This window comes from Catharus ustulatus, chromosome 7 (assembly GCF_009819885.2).
Source record: "Catharus ustulatus isolate bCatUst1 chromosome 7, bCatUst1.pri.v2, whole genome shotgun sequence".
Lineage (NCBI taxonomy): Eukaryota > Metazoa > Chordata > Aves > Passeriformes > Turdidae > Catharus > Catharus ustulatus.
In genome coordinates, this window is record NC_046227.1 from 22,105,784 (window position 1) to 22,127,296 (window position 21,513).

The 21,513-nt window shown below is 37.4% G+C and overlaps 1 protein-coding gene and 1 long non-coding RNA gene across 3 annotated transcripts in view; one reads left to right on the forward strand and one right to left on the reverse strand.

The window, feature by feature from the left end:
• LOC116998774 lies at positions 1–1,945 on the forward strand. The gene is made up of 2 exons (XR_004418458.2): positions 1–229; positions 770–1,945. It is a non-coding gene; the product is annotated as an uncharacterized LOC116998774 (long non-coding RNA).
• The window catches only part of TANK (TRAF family member associated NFKB activator), a 27,625-nt gene continuing 7,518 nt past the window's right edge, over positions 1,407–21,513 (reverse strand). For both annotated transcript variants that reach the window (XM_033064873.1, XM_033064874.1), the window contains 7 exons: positions 20,833–20,941; positions 19,877–19,989; positions 12,585–12,764; positions 11,273–11,343; positions 9,065–9,183; positions 6,832–7,412; positions 1,407–2,550 (listed from right to left, as the gene is read on the reverse strand). In XM_033064873.1, coding sequence (XP_032920764.1) covers positions 2,383–2,550; positions 6,832–7,412; positions 9,065–9,183; positions 11,273–11,343; positions 12,585–12,764; positions 19,877–19,989; positions 20,833–20,941 — 1,341 coding nt within the window. In that variant the 3' untranslated portion in view covers positions 1,407–2,382. The remainder of the gene's footprint in view (positions 2,551–6,831; positions 7,413–9,064; positions 9,184–11,272; positions 11,344–12,584; positions 12,765–19,876; positions 19,990–20,832; positions 20,942–21,513) is intronic.

The following is a 21,513-nucleotide window of genomic DNA, read 5'->3' on the forward strand; positions in this document are numbered from 1 at the left end:
GGGGTGACAATGAACTCGCACGGGAAATGAAACTGCTCCAGCGCCGGGGCTGCCCCGGCGAGGGCTCCGCTGGCCCTGGCGGACGGGTTTGCTGCTCTTCCTGTCCTCTCGAGTTCCTTCCACCATATTTATTATTTTTAATGACATTCTACTTCCCATTTGGATTCAAGCTCCTCTGCCGGGTTGTGTGGAAGAGGGAGGGAAGGGGAGGAATACTGAACCTCCTCTGGTGAGTGTAATAAAGCAGATGTCCCTGCTGGCAGCAGCAGCCGCCTCCAGTAAAGCTGTGTAAGGGGGGCCCATTCAGGGACCGCACTCGCCTCCCACTTCGAGTCGCTCACAACTGCTCAGCGTGAGGTTTATTTATTTATTTATTTATTATTTATTTATTTTAAAACTAAACTAGTGCTCCTCGCAGCGGTCTGATCGGTGAGCCTCTGGATGCCCTCAGGCATGAACAGTTTTACGCACGCGGGATTAAAGAGTTTCCTAAAGCGTTGCACTAGGCAGGAGCCCTCACAGTGGGAGATGATGGGTTCTGCCGGCCGACGAGACTTGGGTCAGCCGTGCTCCCCCCACCTCCTGCCGCCCTCCCCGCTGTGCCCTGGCTGCGGGGGCCCCAGGCTGCCTCCAGCAGCAGAGCTTGTCCCCGCGCGGGGACTCGGGCTCGGCGCAGGGCTCCCGGCTCTGCCAGCTCAAGGGCTCCTGGGGAAAACGCATGGACGCGTGGGGGCGGGGGGAGAAACAGATGACTTTATTTTCTTCAAAGGTGACTCGCAGTTTGTGCATCTCTTAATAACGCGAGCTCCTGAGCTCGGATTTCACGGCTGAGAGGACGAGTCGGTGCTGCGTGTCGGGCCGGCTTGAGATGCGCGAATTCCCTGCTCTCCTGCCAAGGCTGGAACCTGCGGCTCTCCCGGGCCCACCCCCCGGCGCGCTCCCCGGGGAGGCGCTTCACGCTCGGCACGGCGCGGCCCGGCCCGACACCGCCCCGGAGCGCCGCGGGCCCGGCTCCCACTGCAACAAACTCTCCCTCCAGGTCATGCCGCAGGCGTGCACTCTGCACTGCTGTTCATTACAGTACACTCTGTGCTCGACAGCCCCTCACAAACATGACATCTTTAAAATAGAGAAAATATTTGCAGAAAATTCCATTTCTAAAAATTACGCAGGCGTTAATTCTTCCAGAAATTTGTCACCTGCAAACAAATCTTTAAAAAGAAAAAGTGTTGTGCTTTGCTGCTATGAAAATATTAATGCTAATTATCCATATCAGGGCTAAACTCTATATTCAGTTGAAGTGCAAAAAGCAAGCACCCTTTGTCATTAATTTAAAATACTTGGCAACACCCCTATTTTTAAATTTGATATCAGTAAATCCAGAAAATGTGCAAACTTTATCAGACTTCAATGTTTCAAATAAACACAAATTTTAATTGCATTGAGAAAGCCACTAAGCATATTCAGGTTAAAAATAAAGTCACTGAGATTTGGGTGATTAGGTTTTCCCCTTTCCTTTCTAGTCTAGACTTGGGTAATCCATCATAGCAGACCTTAAGGGATGGCAAATAATCTTTGGTATTGTTAGTTTTGGGGAAAGTTTAATCTTTTATATCCTTCATATTAATATAACCTGTTCACTGAAAGCATTTTTAGTAATTATTAATGCTACAAAGGTACACGAACAAGATAATTATTTTTAGATAATATGTAACAGATATTAATAAAATCATTACTGTTCCATTTTGGCAAAAAGGTAATTTATGTGTTACTTTTGATTACTTGCTTTAGTAAAAAATTCATCTGGGAAAGTCAACCATTCATTGATGTTACTAGTGAACAAGCCTATCCTAATTCTGGCACACCTGGATTCAGCAATTATAATTTTACAAGAATCTGAATTAAGATGTTCACTATTGTAAGTTATATTTGGAAATTATATAATGTAAATGAAAAATAAGGGCCTATTTTTTGTCTGTTTACTTCAGGGAGAACATAATCACATCACTGGATATTGTAAAAAAAATTCCTAGCATTACCAATTTTTGCCAGATAGATTAAGGCATTAATCCTGCAAGTCTACATTCATAAATACAGTCACAACTTCAGGCCTATTCAGGCAAAGATTGATTGGAAAAAAAAGCATTTGACATCACTCTCAAAGTTAATAGTGAAGCATAACAAGCAATAATGTGAATTACAGTACTGAGTGACTTAGTTTCATTTTGCCTTGTCAAAAAACAACTAAAAATGTGCTTATCTGACAAACAATTTCAGTCATGAATTCTTGTTACAAGAAGTCTTAATTCTTAAGCTCTTATCTATTGAATAAAAAAATGTATAAATGTATGCAAAAACAGTGAACCATTGAATTCTCATACATTAAGACTGTACTTTAAAGTGGGAATTGAGATGCCGAAGAAAATCTTCCTTAGATGTTAGAGATGGTGGGAAAACTTCTCGACAGAATTCACATATTCCACACTGATTCAGTTCAGAGTCTGCATATGCTTGTGCCAGCAAATCATTGTCTTGAGGCTGCCAAATGGGCTAAAAGAAACAGAAAATTATTATTGCTGAGGTTTACAATGTGGTTTACATTATGCTGTAGTTTATATTTACATTAAAAAGAACACCCGCCTCTTTAAATTAGGATTCCTTTACACCTGCCTGGCCAGAGATGTTAACTAGAGAGTTCTCATTTAAGAAAAGTAAGATAGGACTTAATTTTAAAAAAAAGTTCTATAAACACACTATCCTTGCAAGTATTTAAAAATACTGTGGTATCTATTAACAATAAATATTGCCATGAGCAGAAGTCTGTAATATCTCTGATACACACTAAAGCTTTTTTTTAACTTTGCATTTCAGTATTTTTCTGTGGAAGCCAGAGTACACAATAGCCATTTAGCAGAAATGAGAAAATACATTTTTACCTTAGAATAAAATCTTTCTTGCACACAGTTAGTATTATTCATATTTGATTTCCATTCTTATTGACATATAACTAGTTTTCAGTTTACTTCCAGTATGACTACATCCATGTCGTTGCTTAAGGTACTTACTTGCTCTGGCTGCCTTTTGGTATAAATGTGTCACAAATAAACTTGTTTGGGATTCCTCCTGCCATGACAGCATCAAACTCACTGGAACCATCTGAATATCTGTCCATGCATTCAGGCAGTTCTATAAAGTATGCTGTATTTGGTTCAGCAGCTGCACTGCTCTTCATCCCTCAGCTAGCTAGTTTCAAGCCAGCAGTCTTTTTATTTAGCACTGGAATTTCAAGGCACTTAAGCCCAGAGTCTAAGTGTACACTATGCACTATTTAGAATTGTACTAACTAGGAATCAAAAGATCTTCTATCAGTTTTCAAAGTCAAGTTAAAAGTTAAGTTTCATAACTTTAGTATTAGCAACATAAGATCAAATAGTTACATTATATACAATCAGGTTTTGAGTAAATTGAAAACCAAAGGCGTCCTGTTGTGACTACAAAGTAGAAAAAATGGCAGCAAGCTGGTATGAGCTCTGTGTGGGGATAGAACTTAGAAGAGAGTGTGCCCTAGAGGTTTTTTTTGGCTCAGTTTTTTCTTCTTGCTTCACTCACACATGGGAAGGCAAGGAAGAACACTTTACAAAGTCATTTCTTTGGAAGTTTTAAATTTCTTGCTACTTATATCCAAGATTTTTATTTTTCAGCTCTTCTTTAAATTTCATCATGCCAAATAGTTAAAATCTATTGTGTATTTCTCCCACGGCAACCCACTGTACAACTAAGCTGGCTTTAACAGCGGTTAAACCTTCTTTTTAAACCTCCCTGAAGTTCCTGGGAGTCAATTTCCTGGCCATTCTGTATTTCAACAGTGTTTAGCTTATCACATAGCAATAGCAGATTTCCTGTCTTTCATTATGGTCAGCAATCCATATAATTAAATTGACTAATTAGTAATTAAGTGCAATCACACCACTTTTTTCAGCTCAAAGAGTCTACTTATTGTATGTTGCTGGTGTAAATTGCATATTAAATCTATCTAGACACTGACACACTTAAACAAGTTAACACACTTAAACACACTACATAAATGTGTTTAGAATTATTTGTTTCTGATATGATGTAAAGCATCGTTTGAAAAAAAGATAAAATAGTATTGTAAAAACTATTTGTCATCTTGGAAACATAACAAGGGGAGGTACCCATCCAGCAACCCACACACGCAGGCACTTAACTTCCATTCCTTGAGTGCTAAGCTTGTGCTTAATATCCTTGTCAGAACAGGGATCTATTTAGGCAGACATTCAATTTCAAAAACATTAATACTGAGATTAATAGACCACTGATTTGCTTTTAAAATCATGAACATACTTAGAAATATTTTGATGGAAACAACTCCCTCAAACTGCAAATACCAATAAACGTGCATCTATATGAAAGTCTCAGCTAAATGCAGTCTGTAAAATCCTAGGTTCACTAATATCCACGTTTATTTTAATCTACTGCTCTTTTCAGTCACGTTTTTTTTTTTTAAGTTACATTCTAAGAAAACAGTACGGAGTTTTTAGATTTAGTATCCACATAGAAGGAAAGAGCTAAATTTATTACACCAACTGAGAGCAGTTCCAAGAACTTGCTGTTGCCAAATCTATTGCATTTATGGGGTTTTCCATTTTATAAGTTAACATATGTAGTAAATACTTAAAAGTTTTATCTACACTAAGGAAAAAAAGAGGTATATAATTCTCTCCTTTTTGGCTTTTCCTTCAATTTTGGAAGGGATGATAGAAGCTGTAAGCAGCATAACCACCCCCTAGAAAGGTGGTAAAAATACTAAGAACAAGTTTATGCCTAAATTTTGCTAAGGTTAACACAGTGAAAAGGGCATATATAGAAGTAACTTTAAAAAATTACTATTTTAATCTACATATATATTATATATGACCAAGTCTTTAGCACAATTTACAGTCAGAAAAAGCCTCTAGAGCTGACAGTTAATTGGGAAAAATATCTAAAATCCTATTTTGAAAGCAGCTGAATAAAAGTGATGGATATTTAAATATACTGATATACACAGATGTACGTTTAATGGATTCTAAAGTAATACTGGCTTGTTTCAAACAAACTTCTGAATAAGAAGTAACATTTTAATCAATGCAGTGCTATTGTAGATATGACTTTCAAATAATAAACAGTTCACCATTAGCTTTCTTTTTCTCTGAGTGCTAGCATTCGTACATTTTTCTCCACAAAACAGATCATTCACATTCTAAACACTGGCTCCAAATTAATTTCCTTATTTTGCAGAAATACCAATGGTCAAAGGCTTATTGCTCTTCAGCCACTCTTCTGTACTTTTTAAGCTGCATACTCCCCTATCAATTTGTAACCACATACCAGCTGTTTCACTTGCTGTTATGTACAATGCAGGGTGCCATCTATTGAAAAATGAATACACAGACTAACTAGTAAAAGAACAGGCTGGAGGGGGAATACAAAAAAAGAGGATAGTAACAAGCAGTGGAGTGAATTCTTCACAGTTCCACAGAAATTCTACTAGCAGTAAAACAAATGTGTTAATTTGTTTAAGTTAGTCACAACTGAGGACCCAATGAAAAATACAATGAAAACTGTAATTAATAAATTGGTAAAGAATTGAGATCTCCTACATTACATATAGATATTTAAAATAGCTTTTGAAAAAATCAAACTTATAGCAGCAATCTTTCAATGCTTTAAAATTTTCAATCAAAAGTGACTTGCAATAGAGAATTAAAGTAGACTGGGAAAATTTTAGGAGAAGAAAGCATGAAAGCTATCATGTCCTACAAGACTTTCCAAATGCTGGTTTTGCAGATCGTGCAGTGATCAAATGAGAGGTAAAGCTTTTCTGCTGCATGTACCTTGTCATTAGGAAAGAACATAAAACTTAAGCCATGTAAATAGTAAAAATATATGAATTCCACCCTCAGAGAATTCCTAATTATCACTATTTGCTTATCCTTGAAAATCCGTCCTTCCACAAGGTACCAGAAAAGCCACAGAAACAAAAACCAACCAAACAAAAATCAGTCTATAAAGCTCCATGATTTTGCCAGTTTTCAGCTGAGACAAGATGTTACACCAAAGAAGCAAAGTATTCAGAGATGTGAGTGTCAGAACATGCCAATTTTCTGCATTACAGCTACTGGACCTTGTTTTCAGAAGCTTCCATGGACTTCAGGCTGTAACTGAAATTTAAGCCCAAATTACATACATAAAATAAAGTATTTTAGCGAACTTTCCTCCATTCGAAAGAACAATTATGCTCTTTTCCTACAATGACAAAAATGTAAGTTTCTTAGAGCAGAGGAATACGGTGTTGTTGATACCTCAGATTGAGACAAAAAGTAGCTATTTTTTTCATAGTGGAAATATTTATCTGTTTAGCTTTTTAATTGGTTCATTATTCTTATTCTCTGCTGTACAGGAAAAACAATTAAAACAAATGTGTGCCCTATACAACGGAGATCAAGGGTAGGAAAAAAGCAATCTAGGGGGCAATTTAGGATTAATGACAGCTTTGAAATAGATATAGAAGCAATTAATATCTGGATGAACTGAAATTTGTAAAAGCATCCAGTGCTTATGTCTGCTTATATTCCTGATGTTTCACTGGAAAAGCATCTTGTACACATACTGCACTATTAAGAAGAAGAAATGACAAGAGATATTGTCTTTCAAAAAGACTGATGAGGTTTCTTAGAGAATATATTAATCCAGTCTCAAAGATCTTTGCAAAATGTGTGTCTGAATCATTACCATTTTTTGAAATGTAGAATATTTATAGAAAGATACCTGATGAGGACCTCTGACGGTTGTTCCAGCAGCTTCTAAAGAAAAAATTGCTTCAGGTACACCCTGGTTTGTGTGCTTAGGTACAAACGTGAAACCACTGTCTGTTGTTTTTAAACATGATCTGTCACAGATATTTTCTATGGGCATCTTTGCATGATCTGAGGGGTTTGTTTTGTCAACAGTAGTTAAGCTTTGTAAAGCTGAGGTCATGAGATCAATGCCATGAGCTTCAAATGAGTTAGGTTCCAATTTACTGAGGTTAACAGCACGGTCTCTGTGCTCCAGGTTAAAATGATGATCTTGAAGTATGTTTTCAGATATACCAGTACAAGGAACTGTTGGTTTTTCCTGAGTGCTCTGCAAGAAAGCAGAGTCATTGTCTGTAGGTGGAAACTTGACATTAAATTTAGAAAGTGATTCTACAGAGTTGTTGTCCTCATCTTGGCCCACTCCTCTTGGTGTGATAGATGTGATGCATGATGCACCTCTATTTATATCCTTTATAACCCGAGGCTTAAAAAGCTCTTCTGCTTGTTCATCAGTTTTATCAGTGCACTGTATCGGCATGGAAAACTGTATTTCTGTGAAGAAAGAATGAAGAAAATATTAAATAGTCCATTGAAATACAGTTATTAAAAATGTGGTATTAAGCTATTTTTTCCTTCCTTCCCTGCTTTTTTAACTGTTTATTTTCTCTTTAAAATCAGATTGAGGTGTAGTTCTCCTTCACAAACATTAGTTCTGACCCAAAAACTATCAGAACAGAAATAAAAGGAAATTACTCTCTGCTAGTAATTATATTTGATTTATGGCTATAAACATTTTCATTTTATTGAATATTATGTTGTCCCATACTCTTAACACATACTTGCATATTTACTGAAGTGTTCTGGCAGAAATAGAAGCTGGAACCAAAACCACTTCATACAGTGCCAAGAACATGCTAGGCACCATGAGCACGATTTTAGAAGGTGTTCAGGTACCCAACTCCCACCAGTTTCCAAATTAGTTAAATATTTAAACTGAATAACTATTCAGAAATGGGACCATGTTTCCCCTTTGTTTCAAGAATTCACCCTTCATTTTTGGCACTATATTAATAAAAAAGGCAATGGTTACTCCTAACCAGGTGAGAGAATAACTTCAGTATGAATTGATTGTACAGCAGCCTTCTGACAGTGGAACACAGAAGTAACAAATCAAACATTAAATCTATATAGCTTTTGTCATGTATACCTTTACACACAGTTGGCTTAAGCACTTCTTTTATCATCTATATTGCTTACATCTTGTATGGCTTTTCACACAGTTCAGTTAGGCACTTTGTTGGAAAATCAAAACCATTCTTGTAAAGTAAGTTGCCAAACACACTTCCTCCAAAATTCCCACCCCCAAATAATGGAGTTATTAGCATACAATTAGACTACCACAATACAGTTCAGACAGAGCAATTTGAATCAACAAGACACATGTGAGCACTTCACGCAACAGAACTTCAGTAATGGATGACCTAAATTAAAATCAAGTGCTGAAATCAGCATACTTTGCTTCAACTGTGTGCATTTGGCAGGTGTTCATTGAAATCACTTAAGAGTCTGATCCTACTATTAAGAAAAGTTAGTAGAGAATACCCATAGTAGCTTACATTGTATTAAAGGTAAGCGTTAGCAGAACTGGACATTCAGGATCTCTCATAGTTTCAACAAAAATCAAGGCTTCCCTTTGTTCTCAGGAAGTGTTGGATTAAGCTCTTGTCCCATATAAAAAAACAGTATTTAAAAGTCTGCACAAGGAAGTCTAGAAAATAAGTCGTCTGAGTCTTCTCAGTCCTGCAGTTTTCCTCTAACAGATATGGGGCTAGAGGCATTCATAGCAGACATCTTTTGAACTGACAGCTAAATTAAAAGCAAGCAAGTGCTGTCATTCACACAGTATGATGGGATATCACATGTAGTAAGTGCCTGCCTCTCACTCCAAGGGACAAAACAATTACAAGAGCCATTGATGTGATGACTGTCTTTTATAGCATGTGATTTGGAGCATTCGTCATAGAATGCCAAAACTGGCGGTGCGTTTTCTTGGTGAAATACTGAGCACCATGTGAACAGACTTGAAAAAGGCAGATGGTAAACAGTGGAAGTACTTCTATGTATGTGTAATTTGCAGTATTTTCAAATATAAAGCAAAGCTTTCAAACAGTTGAATCACAATAAGAGCTTAAGTATGATATTACCAGTTTCAGGTTCTGGCTTTATCTTAAATATACTCAGTTGGTCTGTTTGTTCTCTGGCTAGCATACATATGCGATGACACTCTTCTTTCATGTCCTGGAAAATAGTCTCCAGATTCTCTCTGGAAGATCAAAATTGTAAATTAAAGAGTCAACCAATTCAGCTTGTTGTGACCTTTAATGTAGTCATACCCACAAACCAGAGAAAAACAATAGTATAAGCTACTTTTCTTGGATATCTTGTTCCTCAACATATGTATACATATTTTACTGTGTACAGTAAAAGCAAGCAGAAAAAGGAAATGTTATCAAAGAGTTGTTTAGTCATATCATACACATATATATATTTGAACATAGCAACTGAGCCTGCAAGGACTACTCCCAAAAATCCAGCCTTTCAGTTCTTTCAGTCTTTCAGGTATTTTGTGGAAGAGTTTATCTTTCCCAAGGGTGCTTCCACCTCAGTTCTAGGGAAAATAAGATGTTGCCACTATGAACAATAATTTGTTTTCTGTTGTTGCCAGTGCTCTTCAGAATGTAGAAGAAGGAACACACAAGCATTTGTTTTGGCTCTTTCCTTCTCTGTCAACCTGGCATTTTAGGGAGGAGTTTGTGAACTCATCCCCTCTGGTTTCATACAGTATCATTTCACTTTTTTTTTTATTCTGAGGGACTTATTCTATTATTTTTTCTCCAGAGTATCATCTGGAAATCTGATATTTAGTTATCTGCACTGAGAATGACAAAAATAGTTCATGCTGGTGTGAGTTTATTTGCCCAAAGACACTGTTATTTAGTTACTGATGCATCTATAAAATTCCACTGTGACATTTTGATAAACTTGCTGAGTAATTTATATTTTTAAGCACAATATAATGGATTTTATAAAATGAGCTTCAAAGATGAAAAAGTAAAGTTGGATTTGTGTCCTCTTCTGTGTCTTTATATCAAAAGATCTCAAAAGGGATTTTTTAAAAAATTATTTTCCTTTTTTTATTGCTTATTCATATAACAATCAAACTGTGTTCCTACTTCTGTTGTGTTTTTCTTTTTGAAGACACAAATATCTATTTGTATCTCATTTGAGAAGAAGATCTACAGAAGTAGTTAAAATTGCTACTGTTAACACATTTGGATGTTACTTTGTGTTAAAACATTCTGATGTTTTGATAATAAGAAATTTTAAAAAATGAAGTTTCTAATCAGAACTTAAAATATAGCTAGGATTAGATGAGCAGTCTTAATTTGCTAGACATTTGTGATACTACAATCTTACTAGTGTAAGATTACCAGTAATCTTACCAGTCACATACCTCTTTCCAAGAAAACAGTAAAGTAAGGAAGCTATTTGGGAGCAGGGAGACAGAAGACAAGCAAGGGTTTTTAATTTTTTAGATATAAATCAAAAAGACAAACAAGTCTTTCTCACATTACAGTCTTATTTCCTTATTTAGTGAGCCAGACTAAAGATCCATGTGGTTCACCTAGCCTATGTATGGGAGCAGATGCCTAGGCAAGAGAAGAACACAGCAAGATTTTGATACTTCCCCTTAACACTAACCCCACCTTAAAGAATCTTCTATTTGACCCCAGCAAAGTTGTTACAAGTGGCATTACTGCCTATCCTATGAAAAGTGCAAACCTAAGATTATGGTCAATGTTTTTCTGAAATCACTGGTGGAAGAGGAAATCTGCTGCTTTTGACCCCTGGTCATAGCAGGCCTCAGCTTACAGATAAACTTGGTTTCAAACCGTCTCATTTAGGATGGATCAGCCCAAGAATTACTTCTTCATACTGCCTATCAGACCTCTTCTTGGCAGCACAGCACGCTCCTGTGCTGTGCTGCCATCAGTTAGTCCATAATGGCTGTACATTCCTGTCCAGAAGAGTTAATGCAAGGCAGTTAATGCTTATCCAAACCCCAGCATTAACATCTGCTGCTGTTTCCCAGAGTTCAACCTCCTGCTGAACCAAGTGGCTAATGCTCTCCCTCCCAGCTTAGCCCTCCATACTTGTAAAGCCCCAGCTATGATTCACATAGTTTTTGGCTCTATTATCTTACTGCATTAGCTCTTTGACCTTTGATGCTTTGTCCTCCCAGCTCCCTCCCAGCCAGTTCTTAAGGTACTGTGTAGAAAAGAGGGCAATAGCTGGCCTTAATTGCAGAAAAGCCAAAAGCTAATTTGAAAAAATGCTGCAGAAGTATTTACCTTTCAGGTGAAATACCAGAGATCCCTAGAGACAATTCAGGCTTATCTGGAACAACTTTCTTACTTTTCACCTTGAAGTAAAATATGAAAATATTGAGCACGTTAGCATATTAGTTTTGCACTTCACCTTGATATGAATAAAAATGTCATGGGGTCCTTCACCTAGTCCTGTTGAAAGCTCTCAAAGCATTGTCAAAAAGATAAAAGCAGTTTGTGTGAAATTCCTAGTTCCTTTTAGGTTAATTATTAACTCAATGTGGCATTTGTCTGCTCATATTCCCTTGAAAGGGAACTAGCTCTAAGAATATTGCTTGATTATAACTCGTTTTCAGTCATGTATAAGGTAAGATTCTGTCTTTTGTATAAGCTTCTTACCCAGCTATTTTACCTGTTAAAAATCAATTTATTCACTGAAAATTTCAATGAACACATCGGAAGTTAATATGTCAGGAGTTCTAGCAGTTTTTAAAATAAGTTATTAACTTGTACTACCACCGTGTGGTTTACTTCAGTATTACATAGCTTTACATCTGCCAGGCATTAAGGGAAGTTTTCATAACCAGTCACTAAGCTGCAGTTCCACTAGAGCTACATTACCAGATGGCCTGGGTAGTTCATATGTGCTCCAAGTCAGACACGAACTTGAGCACGCCTGCCAAATCAGCTGATTTCAAAGATGTGTAAGCTTAGAAATCTGTATAAGCTGATCCATTGCTTATAACCACAGATGTGTCTTACCTGTAACGCTGAAGTGTGGCTGCAGCTCCTGTAGATGCATTTGAGCTGCCTTACATCCAGCCACAGTAAGCTAAGCAATGGTTAAGAAGTCTAATAGCAACAAGTTCTGTGTTGCTGTGCTCCCAGACTTTCTGTGTTCACTTTAAATTAGGTAGCTAATACATGTATATGTGGTTAGATTCACATCAATGATTGCACTCTAGCCCCACAAGGACAGAATAGCATAGAAAATGCAAAAACAGGATGGCACAAAGATCAAAAAATCAACTCAGTTTTGGTGAAAACTTCCAACTGAAAATTATAAACCAGAAATGCTAATCTGGAGTTTTCACAAATGTGAAAATTTTCAAGACATAAAAAAAGTTAACATACCAACTAAGCAATATCTATTTAATGGTGTTCCCTGTGTGGTTGGTATAATCTGACAATTTCCTAGTAATTATAGAATGATGAAATTTAAAATAAGTTTATTAGAATAATTAGTACAAATTCCAAACATTTAATGTTTGAAAGAAGTAATAATTTACAAATGTTTGTCTTTTTTATTTTATCTCTACTTGGTTTCTTATCTTACCTCCCTTTTATACGTTGGCATCTGTATAGCCTTTTGTGCTTCATTTAATTCTTGCAATTTGCTTTCCAGATTTCTTATTTTATCATCTTGCTTGGAAATAATAGATAAAAGCTTCCTTTCCTTTTGATTGCTTTTGTCCTCAAGTTGCTTCAATTTCATGCTCTCACTGTCTAACTGTTCCTAAAAAATAATTTTAGAAACACCAGTACAATTAATACATTTGAGGCTTGTGGAATATTGCTATTCAGCAGTCTATAATAAGCTAAATGTAGGTTTTGCATCATAAGTAAGGGTCAGTCTTGTTTCTTACATTAACAATTTTCAATTGAAAATAAAGACCTTCTACCACTACACACAGCTGTAACTCTTGAAAACAACTGTATCTTCTGAACTTCTGCAAGTCATATTAGTGTTTATACAAAGTAAAGACACTTTCTCGGTTCACTGTATCATTTACATTAACATTTTATGTGTAATATTTTGCACATGCGATACATAAAATAGTATTTAATTAATATCAGTCTTATACCATTATGAATATGGTATTGAGCAAATTACCAAGAACACAATCCCACAATCACAGAATCCTAGAATATCTCCAATTGGAAGGAACCCATATGCTTCAAGTCCAACTCGCTGCTCCTCGCAGGACTACCTAAACCTGAACCACAGAACTGAGAGCGTTGTCCAGACATTCTTTGGATTCTGAGCGGCTCAGTGCCGTGACAGCTTCCCTGGAGAGCCTGTTCCAGGGACCAACGACCATCCCAGTGAAGGACCCTTTCCTATTGTCCATCCTGAGCTTCCCCTGATGGGACTTCACTCCACTGCCTCGTGTGCTGTGGCTGCTCACCAGACAGGAGAGCAGCACCTCCCCATCCACTGCTGCCCTCGAGGGCACTGTCAGCTGCCAGAAGGTCACCCTGAGCCTTCTCCTTTCCACGCTCAACAAACAAGTGACCTCAGCTACTCCTCTGAATTCTTGCCCTCTAAACTTTTCACCATCTCAGTCACCCATCTCTGGACATGCTCTAATATTTTGATGTTCTTTTTGTGGCATCCAAAACGGCACACAGTGCTCCAGGTGGGGCTACACCGTTGCAGAGCAGAGCAGGACAATCCCTCCCCTTCCCGGTTGGCGATGCTGTGCCTGATGCCCCTCAGGACACAGGTGGCCCTTTTGGCTGCCAAGGCACACTGCTGACTCCTATCAACTTGCCATCAACCCAAACTGCAGATGTCTTTCTGCAGGGCTGCCCTCCAGCCTCTCATTCTCCAAACTTTATGCATAACCAGGATTGTAGTGCAAATATTTCAGTCCTATAAAGATCTGTGGAATAAAAAGCCCTGGCTGCTCTCACTTCAATGATCCATCGACTAATTCATGGAACTTCTAACAATGTGGGATTTTTGTGGATTAAAGAAAAAAATTATAATTTTTAAATATGTTCAAAGAGTAGTTGCAAAAATTTTCAAGAAACAACCTACAGCTGAAAACTGCTGCTATGAAAACCTTGTAGTTATTAGTTTATGAAATCTAGGGAACTGTATCACGTGTCACAAAAAGTGTCCCCAAGCCCCATGATTGTCTCCGCAAGAGAAGTAAACCCAAAGGGTTAACTCTTAAAGAAGAATGCCGGTGAAATGCAGTTAAATAGTAGACAGGTAGGGTAAGATGAAGAGGAAAGAAGCAACTAAGTCCTTTCTCAGGACCTTTTGTTTTATTTTCAAATGGAATTTACACAGGGTGAGGTTGTGCATTTGGAGATTAGGTAGGTAGGGGCTACCCTACTAGACAAAGACAGCCATGCAGGGATAGGTCCAGAGCTGGTTTACCAAGACAGCAGCTGGGTAAGCATGGATGTGTACACATACAGCTGGCACAATTGTTTAGCCTCAGAAAGTTATATTAGCTGGATAAAAAAGAAAAACCTGCAGAAAAATAGCTTTGAATGCATTGGTTTATAGCCTCAATCGCAACTTTGAATAGCAAATCTACAGTAAGAGCTTCAATAAAACTCCAGACTTGGGTGGTATCTTAAGTATCCAGATTAAGCCTCTTCTGCTCAGTGACTTCAAAACAGTGTCTAAAAATGACGTGTCAATTCCAAAAAAACCTCCTTAATCCTAACTCTTCTAGGCCTTGCATTTCTGACAGGTCAAATTCAATTTCCCATTTAAATAAGGTAAGGGGATAAGCTCCTCCTATGTTTTCTTTCATCATTATTTGCTGGAAATCCAAACACTTAGGAAAAAGCTTTCATCAAAGATAACTCTTGCCCTCAAGGAACTATTGTATCTTAAGGAGAGTAAAATAATTTACTGAGCTGTGACCCAGCATAATTTATCTCTTTGAGACTATTACAGCTCCAATTCACATGTGAGCTTTCAAAGGCCTTCAGATAATGGGAGGTACTGCAGTAATGGCCAGTAGTTCTCCTCCATTTCTTCCACATCTGCAGGAAGTGAGGACAAGATTTAAGCAAGAAGGGAAAAAAGCCATATGAGAAGAACCATACAACATGTCACAGTGAGGACGTTATCAGTACTTACTGATGGATATATCAATATATATCAATACATACTGATGGAAATCATGATTCCTGTACACCATCAGCATACCAAGAAAAACATTGGAGAAACAATGACACCTTTTGGGATCTTTCAGTAATACAACACTTCATAGCTTGATGATCTTAAGAGTTCCAAGAGTTGCCTGCTAGTTTGCAATGATGTGGTAACCCTTATAAACTGGCTGAAGATTACAAAGATAATGCTTGATAAACTTCATAAGCTTTACAAATTTTATAAATATGTCACACAGGTCATACCTGCTCAGTTAAGTACTTGGCAACACAATGCATCTTTTAAGAAGGCTAGTATTGGCTGTCAGCAAAGTGGTTACATATGTATTATGAACAATATATTTTCTTTTGCAGAGGCTTTATAGGATCAGAGAATAACTGAAATTGGAAGGGACTTCCAGGGTTCTCTAGCTTCTAATCAAATCAGAGTCAGTTACAATGTCCAATCAGGTTACTCAGTCTGGTCTTGAATTTCCCAAGGATGGAGACTGCACAACCTCTCTGGGCAACCTTTTCCCATGCCTGGTTGTCCTCATGGTGAAAAGTTTTCCCTTATGTTCAGTCTGAACGTTTCCAGTTTCATCTGCCCACTGTCTCTTATCGTCCTGCCATATACCACCATTAAGAGCCTGGCTCCACCTGCGTGATAACCTGAATGTAGTATTGGAATGCTATTAGGTTTCCCTGAAGCCACCTCTCTCTAGGCAAGACAAGAACAGTTTCTGCATCTTCTCATGGGATATGTACTCCAGCCCCCAGTTACCTCAGTGGGGCTTCTGCTGACCTCACTGTAGTTTGTCAATGTTTTTCCTGTACTGGAGGTCCCTAAGCCTGATATGGTATTCTAGATGCAGTCCAGTGAATGCTGAATAGAGGGAGATACTCACTTCCCTGGGTGTGCTAGCTGTGCTCCTGTTAATACAACACAGGGAGCTGTTGCCCTTCCTTTCTGTCAGGACATGCTGCTGGCTCATGCTCAGCTTGCTGTCTAACAAGATCCAAGCTCTTTTCCAGCAGAGCTGCTCCACAGCCAGTCAGCCCCCAGACTGTACTGCAGCAAAGGCAGATCCCTTTATTTTCCCCTGAAGTGTGCTATGTTTCAGTGGCTTCCTAAAACAAACAAAAGGCCAGGTAGTTTCAAGGAAAAACACAAGTCAACTGATGAACTTTAAGTGGTCTCAAAGAACATTAACTGTGACTTTGAAAGGTTCCCCACAAACTCTTCTCTATTACTGAGTAGAGATAGATTAAACAGATGAAGCAATAGGAGAAAAGGCTATTGACACCACAATTTCTTATGTCTTATATTAGGGTCTAATCTTACTGCATACATTGTACCAGCAGCAAAGAATATCTAAATGCACCATATTAACAGCCAGCAAAAAAGTAAGTAGAGCATTCTTTGCATTAAAGATAGGAAATAAAGTGACACTAGTGAAGCTGATATGGATTGGAACATGGAACTCCACAAGACTGCTGCAGTAGCTGCTCTTAGTTATGTAAGCAATTTTAGCCCCATAAACATAAAGATGGCTACTATATGTCTGCCATTCCTCTGCTTATGTTCTGCACAAAAAAGAAGAGCTAAACTTTTATTGCAGGAGGAAGAGTTTTGTATAACATTTGCATCATTCACTCCTGACACACAGTTTCCTCCTTCTTTTCACGGCACAAGACACTCTTGACGAACAAATTCCAGACAGTGTTTAATACCGAGATTCTTGAACCAAAAAATGGGATCACAAGCATGTTTTCTCGTCACAGGAGTTGACTTTATCTTCATGTCTTACTGAGTTCACAAGGATTCTGATGTCTGACTGTACTAAAAGGTAGAAACTTGACATTGTTTCATCTCAAAGGTCTTTGGTTTGTTGTGCAGCTTTGGCTCTGAGACAGTAGCTAGATCCCAATTCTTCCTATTTAATGAAGTTTAGCCAGGGTCTCAAAACTAGGCAGCAATATAGGCCTCTTTGGTCTTCTCAAGCAGATGGCTGAAAAATTCTGGTAATCTTGTATATAGTTTGGTACTGACCACCAAGCTGATCCGGCCCACTCACCTCTTTCAGTGAAGACAAATGTGAACAAAAAAAAAACTTGAAGAGTTTTATGACACACAGGCAACAGACCTTGACAACAGCATATAAAATACACATGTATGGCCACCTACTAGAAAACAAAGAAAAGATAGCTCCTCCCTCATTTCAAACTTCTGAAACTTATGCTCTACTCATGCAACTATTACAATCAATCAGGATTCTGCAGGACAGAATATAGTCCACTGAAAAATCCCACTGGACTTAGCAAATGACAGTTTCAAAAGGTATCAATAAACCCAAGCATCTGCTGCCATGGGAGAGACTCTGAATTTCAAGGACACCGTAGAGGACAATGGCTGTAGCAATAATTTATTTGGTTTAGAGCAGAATGTGGACAGAACACGATTAGAAAAATATAGGCTTTCAAACAGAATAGTCAAACTTCCAAATTTCAATACCTGAAAAAGCCAATACTTTATTGAATTATGTACAAGAAAACTATACTGGGTCAGTGACAAGATGGTGAATTTTCAGTTTAAGAGAATGATATCTGGGGAAAAAAAAGTACAAGAAAACAGGAGACATTCATGATACATCCATTAATAAATTCCCAGATCTTCTTAGTAATAGTTTCTATCTATTTATTAACTCTCAACAGATGTCTCTTCCATGGAGTTGTCCAATTTTCCCTTGAAGCATGAATTCCACTGGCTTACTGTGGGAATTTTTTTATTCAATAAAGTGATAACTTGTGCAGAGATACTGCTGTGCATCTTCACTCGTAGCCATGAACTGCATAGCCAAGACACAGCCAGAGCTAGTACAAGTGTGTGTGCCTCTGCTGTGCTGACATTTTTGTACCACTCTTGCCAGATCAGTGCAAGTTTACTGGACACAATACCAAACATTAGGATCCCCCCCTGCACTGGAAGGATGGTGCAAATATACCCATGTGCCTCTGCAGAAGGCAGCCTTTGTGCAGTCAAACATACTTTCCTCGCGCTCCACGCTTTTTCCCAGTAACAGGAACATAAAATAGGCTGGGTCAACCCAACTTTCCATAGATTTTAGTCTCTACACATCCCCTCTAAAAAGACCTTATTTGAATAGCAATGGGCCTGGGTTTAATTGCACCACTATGCAGACAGACTTATATAGTTCATTCTGCATGGAGGTACTTCAGAAATATTTATGTTCATGGAATAGAAGCAAAATCCAGAAGAAATACCTGTTGCTGAGAGGTAACTGCAGTTACTGGCTACACAAAACAAATATGCAGATAAAGAAAATAACCTACATTCCATTAGGAAAATCGCTCCAGAAATAAAGATTACAGCTTCTCATGCACTGCCCATAATCTCCTGTAGAGATCACATTATTTCAGTGTTTCCCCATAAGAAGAGCAGATAACACAGCTTCCTTTCACTCCTAACTCATTAAATGACTAAGTTGCTTAAAACTATTGTTCTTTAGCAAGCACTTGGAAAGAAGAGTATGAAATACTAGACTTGGTCAGATCTTCATGTGCAACCGTAAGATATAATTTTTATCTAGCTCAAGACATTAAACTGTAAAAATATGCAAAGATGTTCCATCAAAGAATTAACCCTTCAGCTGTGTTTTAATCCAAGTAAGCGCAAAGATTAGGAAAGAAACGACATTTTATAATTACAATTCTGGTGTAGAAAAATTATATAAAGACTTTCTTTTAAAAAGAAAAGGATTGTATATAAATATTTGCTGACAGTATGTTTAAAACATTTGCAAAGACTTAGTCTTATATAAGATTCCTTCAAGATAACTAAGCAAGCATCAGTAATCCAATAAAATTACTTTTTGTATCTAATGGAATGTAATTTCTGATAAAAATGTGTTTCTGTGAATTAAGCACAATTAATTTGATTGTAGATTAGGAAATAAATCCTGAAATTGATTAGTTATAATTCTAATGCCTGATTTCTCACAAGGGTCTTTTCATGACCCTTAAAAATCTCTGCTATGAAGCTATGGAGACTCCCATTCAGAAATAACAGACTTTATGTTACAAAACAGTTCTCAAAAACCACTGTGAGATGATTTATGACAAGAACAATGCAACTTTGTGCATCTATGTCACTGTCTTTTCTCAGTATGTAAAATCCATTCAAGGCATGCTGCACTATTACTTTACTCTTACTACTATTGCACTCAATAGGCTGCAGTGAAAATCTTAATGTTACTTCAGTGAGGAGAGGCAGAAGAGACATCATGTTAACACTGGCTATTTAAAAAACCCAAACAAATCAGCATCTCCAGAGCAATGGATCATTCACTTCACACTCCATCACTTTTTGAGTGCAGATTTTCCATTTCTTGCAAAAATACAGAGACTGCTTGCAATGTGAAACGCTCTTGTAAGAAAGAAAATGCCCTTTATAGGTTTTGACAAGTTAAGAAATAAATAAGCAACTCAGTTCCTGCTTTGTGATCAAAGCTGCTCTAGAGTTGATGGGCAAACAGATTTCCCTGGGAAGGACCCACGACAAGGCTTAGTTCACCTAAACAGGCTGCAATGGCACAACACTCACACACTTTGTGTGCAGTTCAAAGGCACCAACAAAAATCTCACTTCTCTTTTAGGTTCTCATAGAATAATCACAGCACAAAAGTGAACTTACTGCAGGCAACATACCTTTAGGAGTTTTTCTCTTTGCTTTGCTATGCTCAGATTTTCAGAGAGCTGGCTGAAAGGTAAGTTGGATGCTTCAATGTCTTCATGCATCAGAATGTAAGGATGCGCATTGCCTTAAATTAAAAAAAAGCAACTGACTATCGCTGCATTTTTCACAGTCAGATTGTAAGTACAAGCAAAATTAAAATAAGCTAGACTTATGTTAACTTCTTCATGTTCTTTGAGCAAGCCTTCATATAAAACAAGTAGGAGATGCTAAATTCTGTGCTTAGAGACAATGCAAGACTAAATCAGCAATAAAGAAATGTATGTACTCTTAAAAATAAAAGTCAGCCACTTTGCTAGTATTTATGAAAACCAGGAGTGTTAGGCTAGTGTGAATAAATATTTAATGAGCATGGCAGATTAACACATGGTTACTTTGACTCTTTTCTCTTATTTGTATAATACAGTCAAACAGTGAAAAATTATCCATCAATGACTATTTGATTTGAAAGAGAATTACCTGCTTATAAAGTTCTAGTTATGCAATAAGATTAGCATCACAAGACTCATCTAACATAAAAGACATATAATCATAGTACTAATATCTAGAACAACCTGAGATAAACTTATTAACAGGTAACTGTAAAAATAATTATGTAACAATTTAAAAAAAAATTGTAGTGAATTATTTGAACCCATATTTTCATAACTTTTACTGGCTTCAGTGTAAGCAGATTCTACCTCTATAGCAAATCTCACCATTTCTTGAAGAAGATAAAGAGAGACCCCAGAAGTGTTGAATTTTATAAATAGATCTTGAAACGGCACATTTGTGTTAACTCTCACATTCACAGGAAAGTACGATACTCATTTGAAATATGTATATTGTAAAAACTGAAGCAACAAAGTCAGAACTATTCATCAGTGCAACACAGCATAAAAAGCAATAATGTGCAAACTGGAGTACATACCTCTATTAGCATTCAGAGCAGCCAACTGTGATTTCAGTTTTGCAATAATGCTGTTTTGAAGCTCTATCTTTTCCTGCTGTTCACGTATTTGCTGCATGTAGTTTTCTGTCTGCAAATATAATTTAATTAGCATTAATCTTATTCTGACTAGGGGGTCTCCCATTTGGCATATAAAAAGCAGCTCTGATTTTTAAAGATAACTGTAGTTGTGGTCCTCTGTGTAAAAACCTTTGGCAAGTCCATCTTTTTGGGACTGTACTGATTAGAAAAGGAATTACAGGAAATAACTCCTGAGTTTTTAATAACTCTCTCAGCTGTGGCAGTTGTAAAGGATAACTTTTAAGCTAGGATTCTTCATTTACAGATGTAGAATACATCAGGCTTAAACTAAAATTTTAGTATTCTTCAGAATGCTTGTCAGTTTATCTATAGAAAAAGTAACTTTCCCCCTATATTTTCTAACAAATTATATGAAAACAGTTTTTTTTAAAGATAGATTTTAAATGGAAACCAACAACATTGTTCATTCCATACAACAGGTACTCTGCAAACCATTTTGACTGCCTATGAACAGTTTTGTACATTACTTTGAATGTAGTGGACCAGTTTTCCTAACCTACATAATGGGGCTGGGGAGGAAGGTAAGCAAAAAGCCCCATCCTTTGTCTCCAATACTACAAC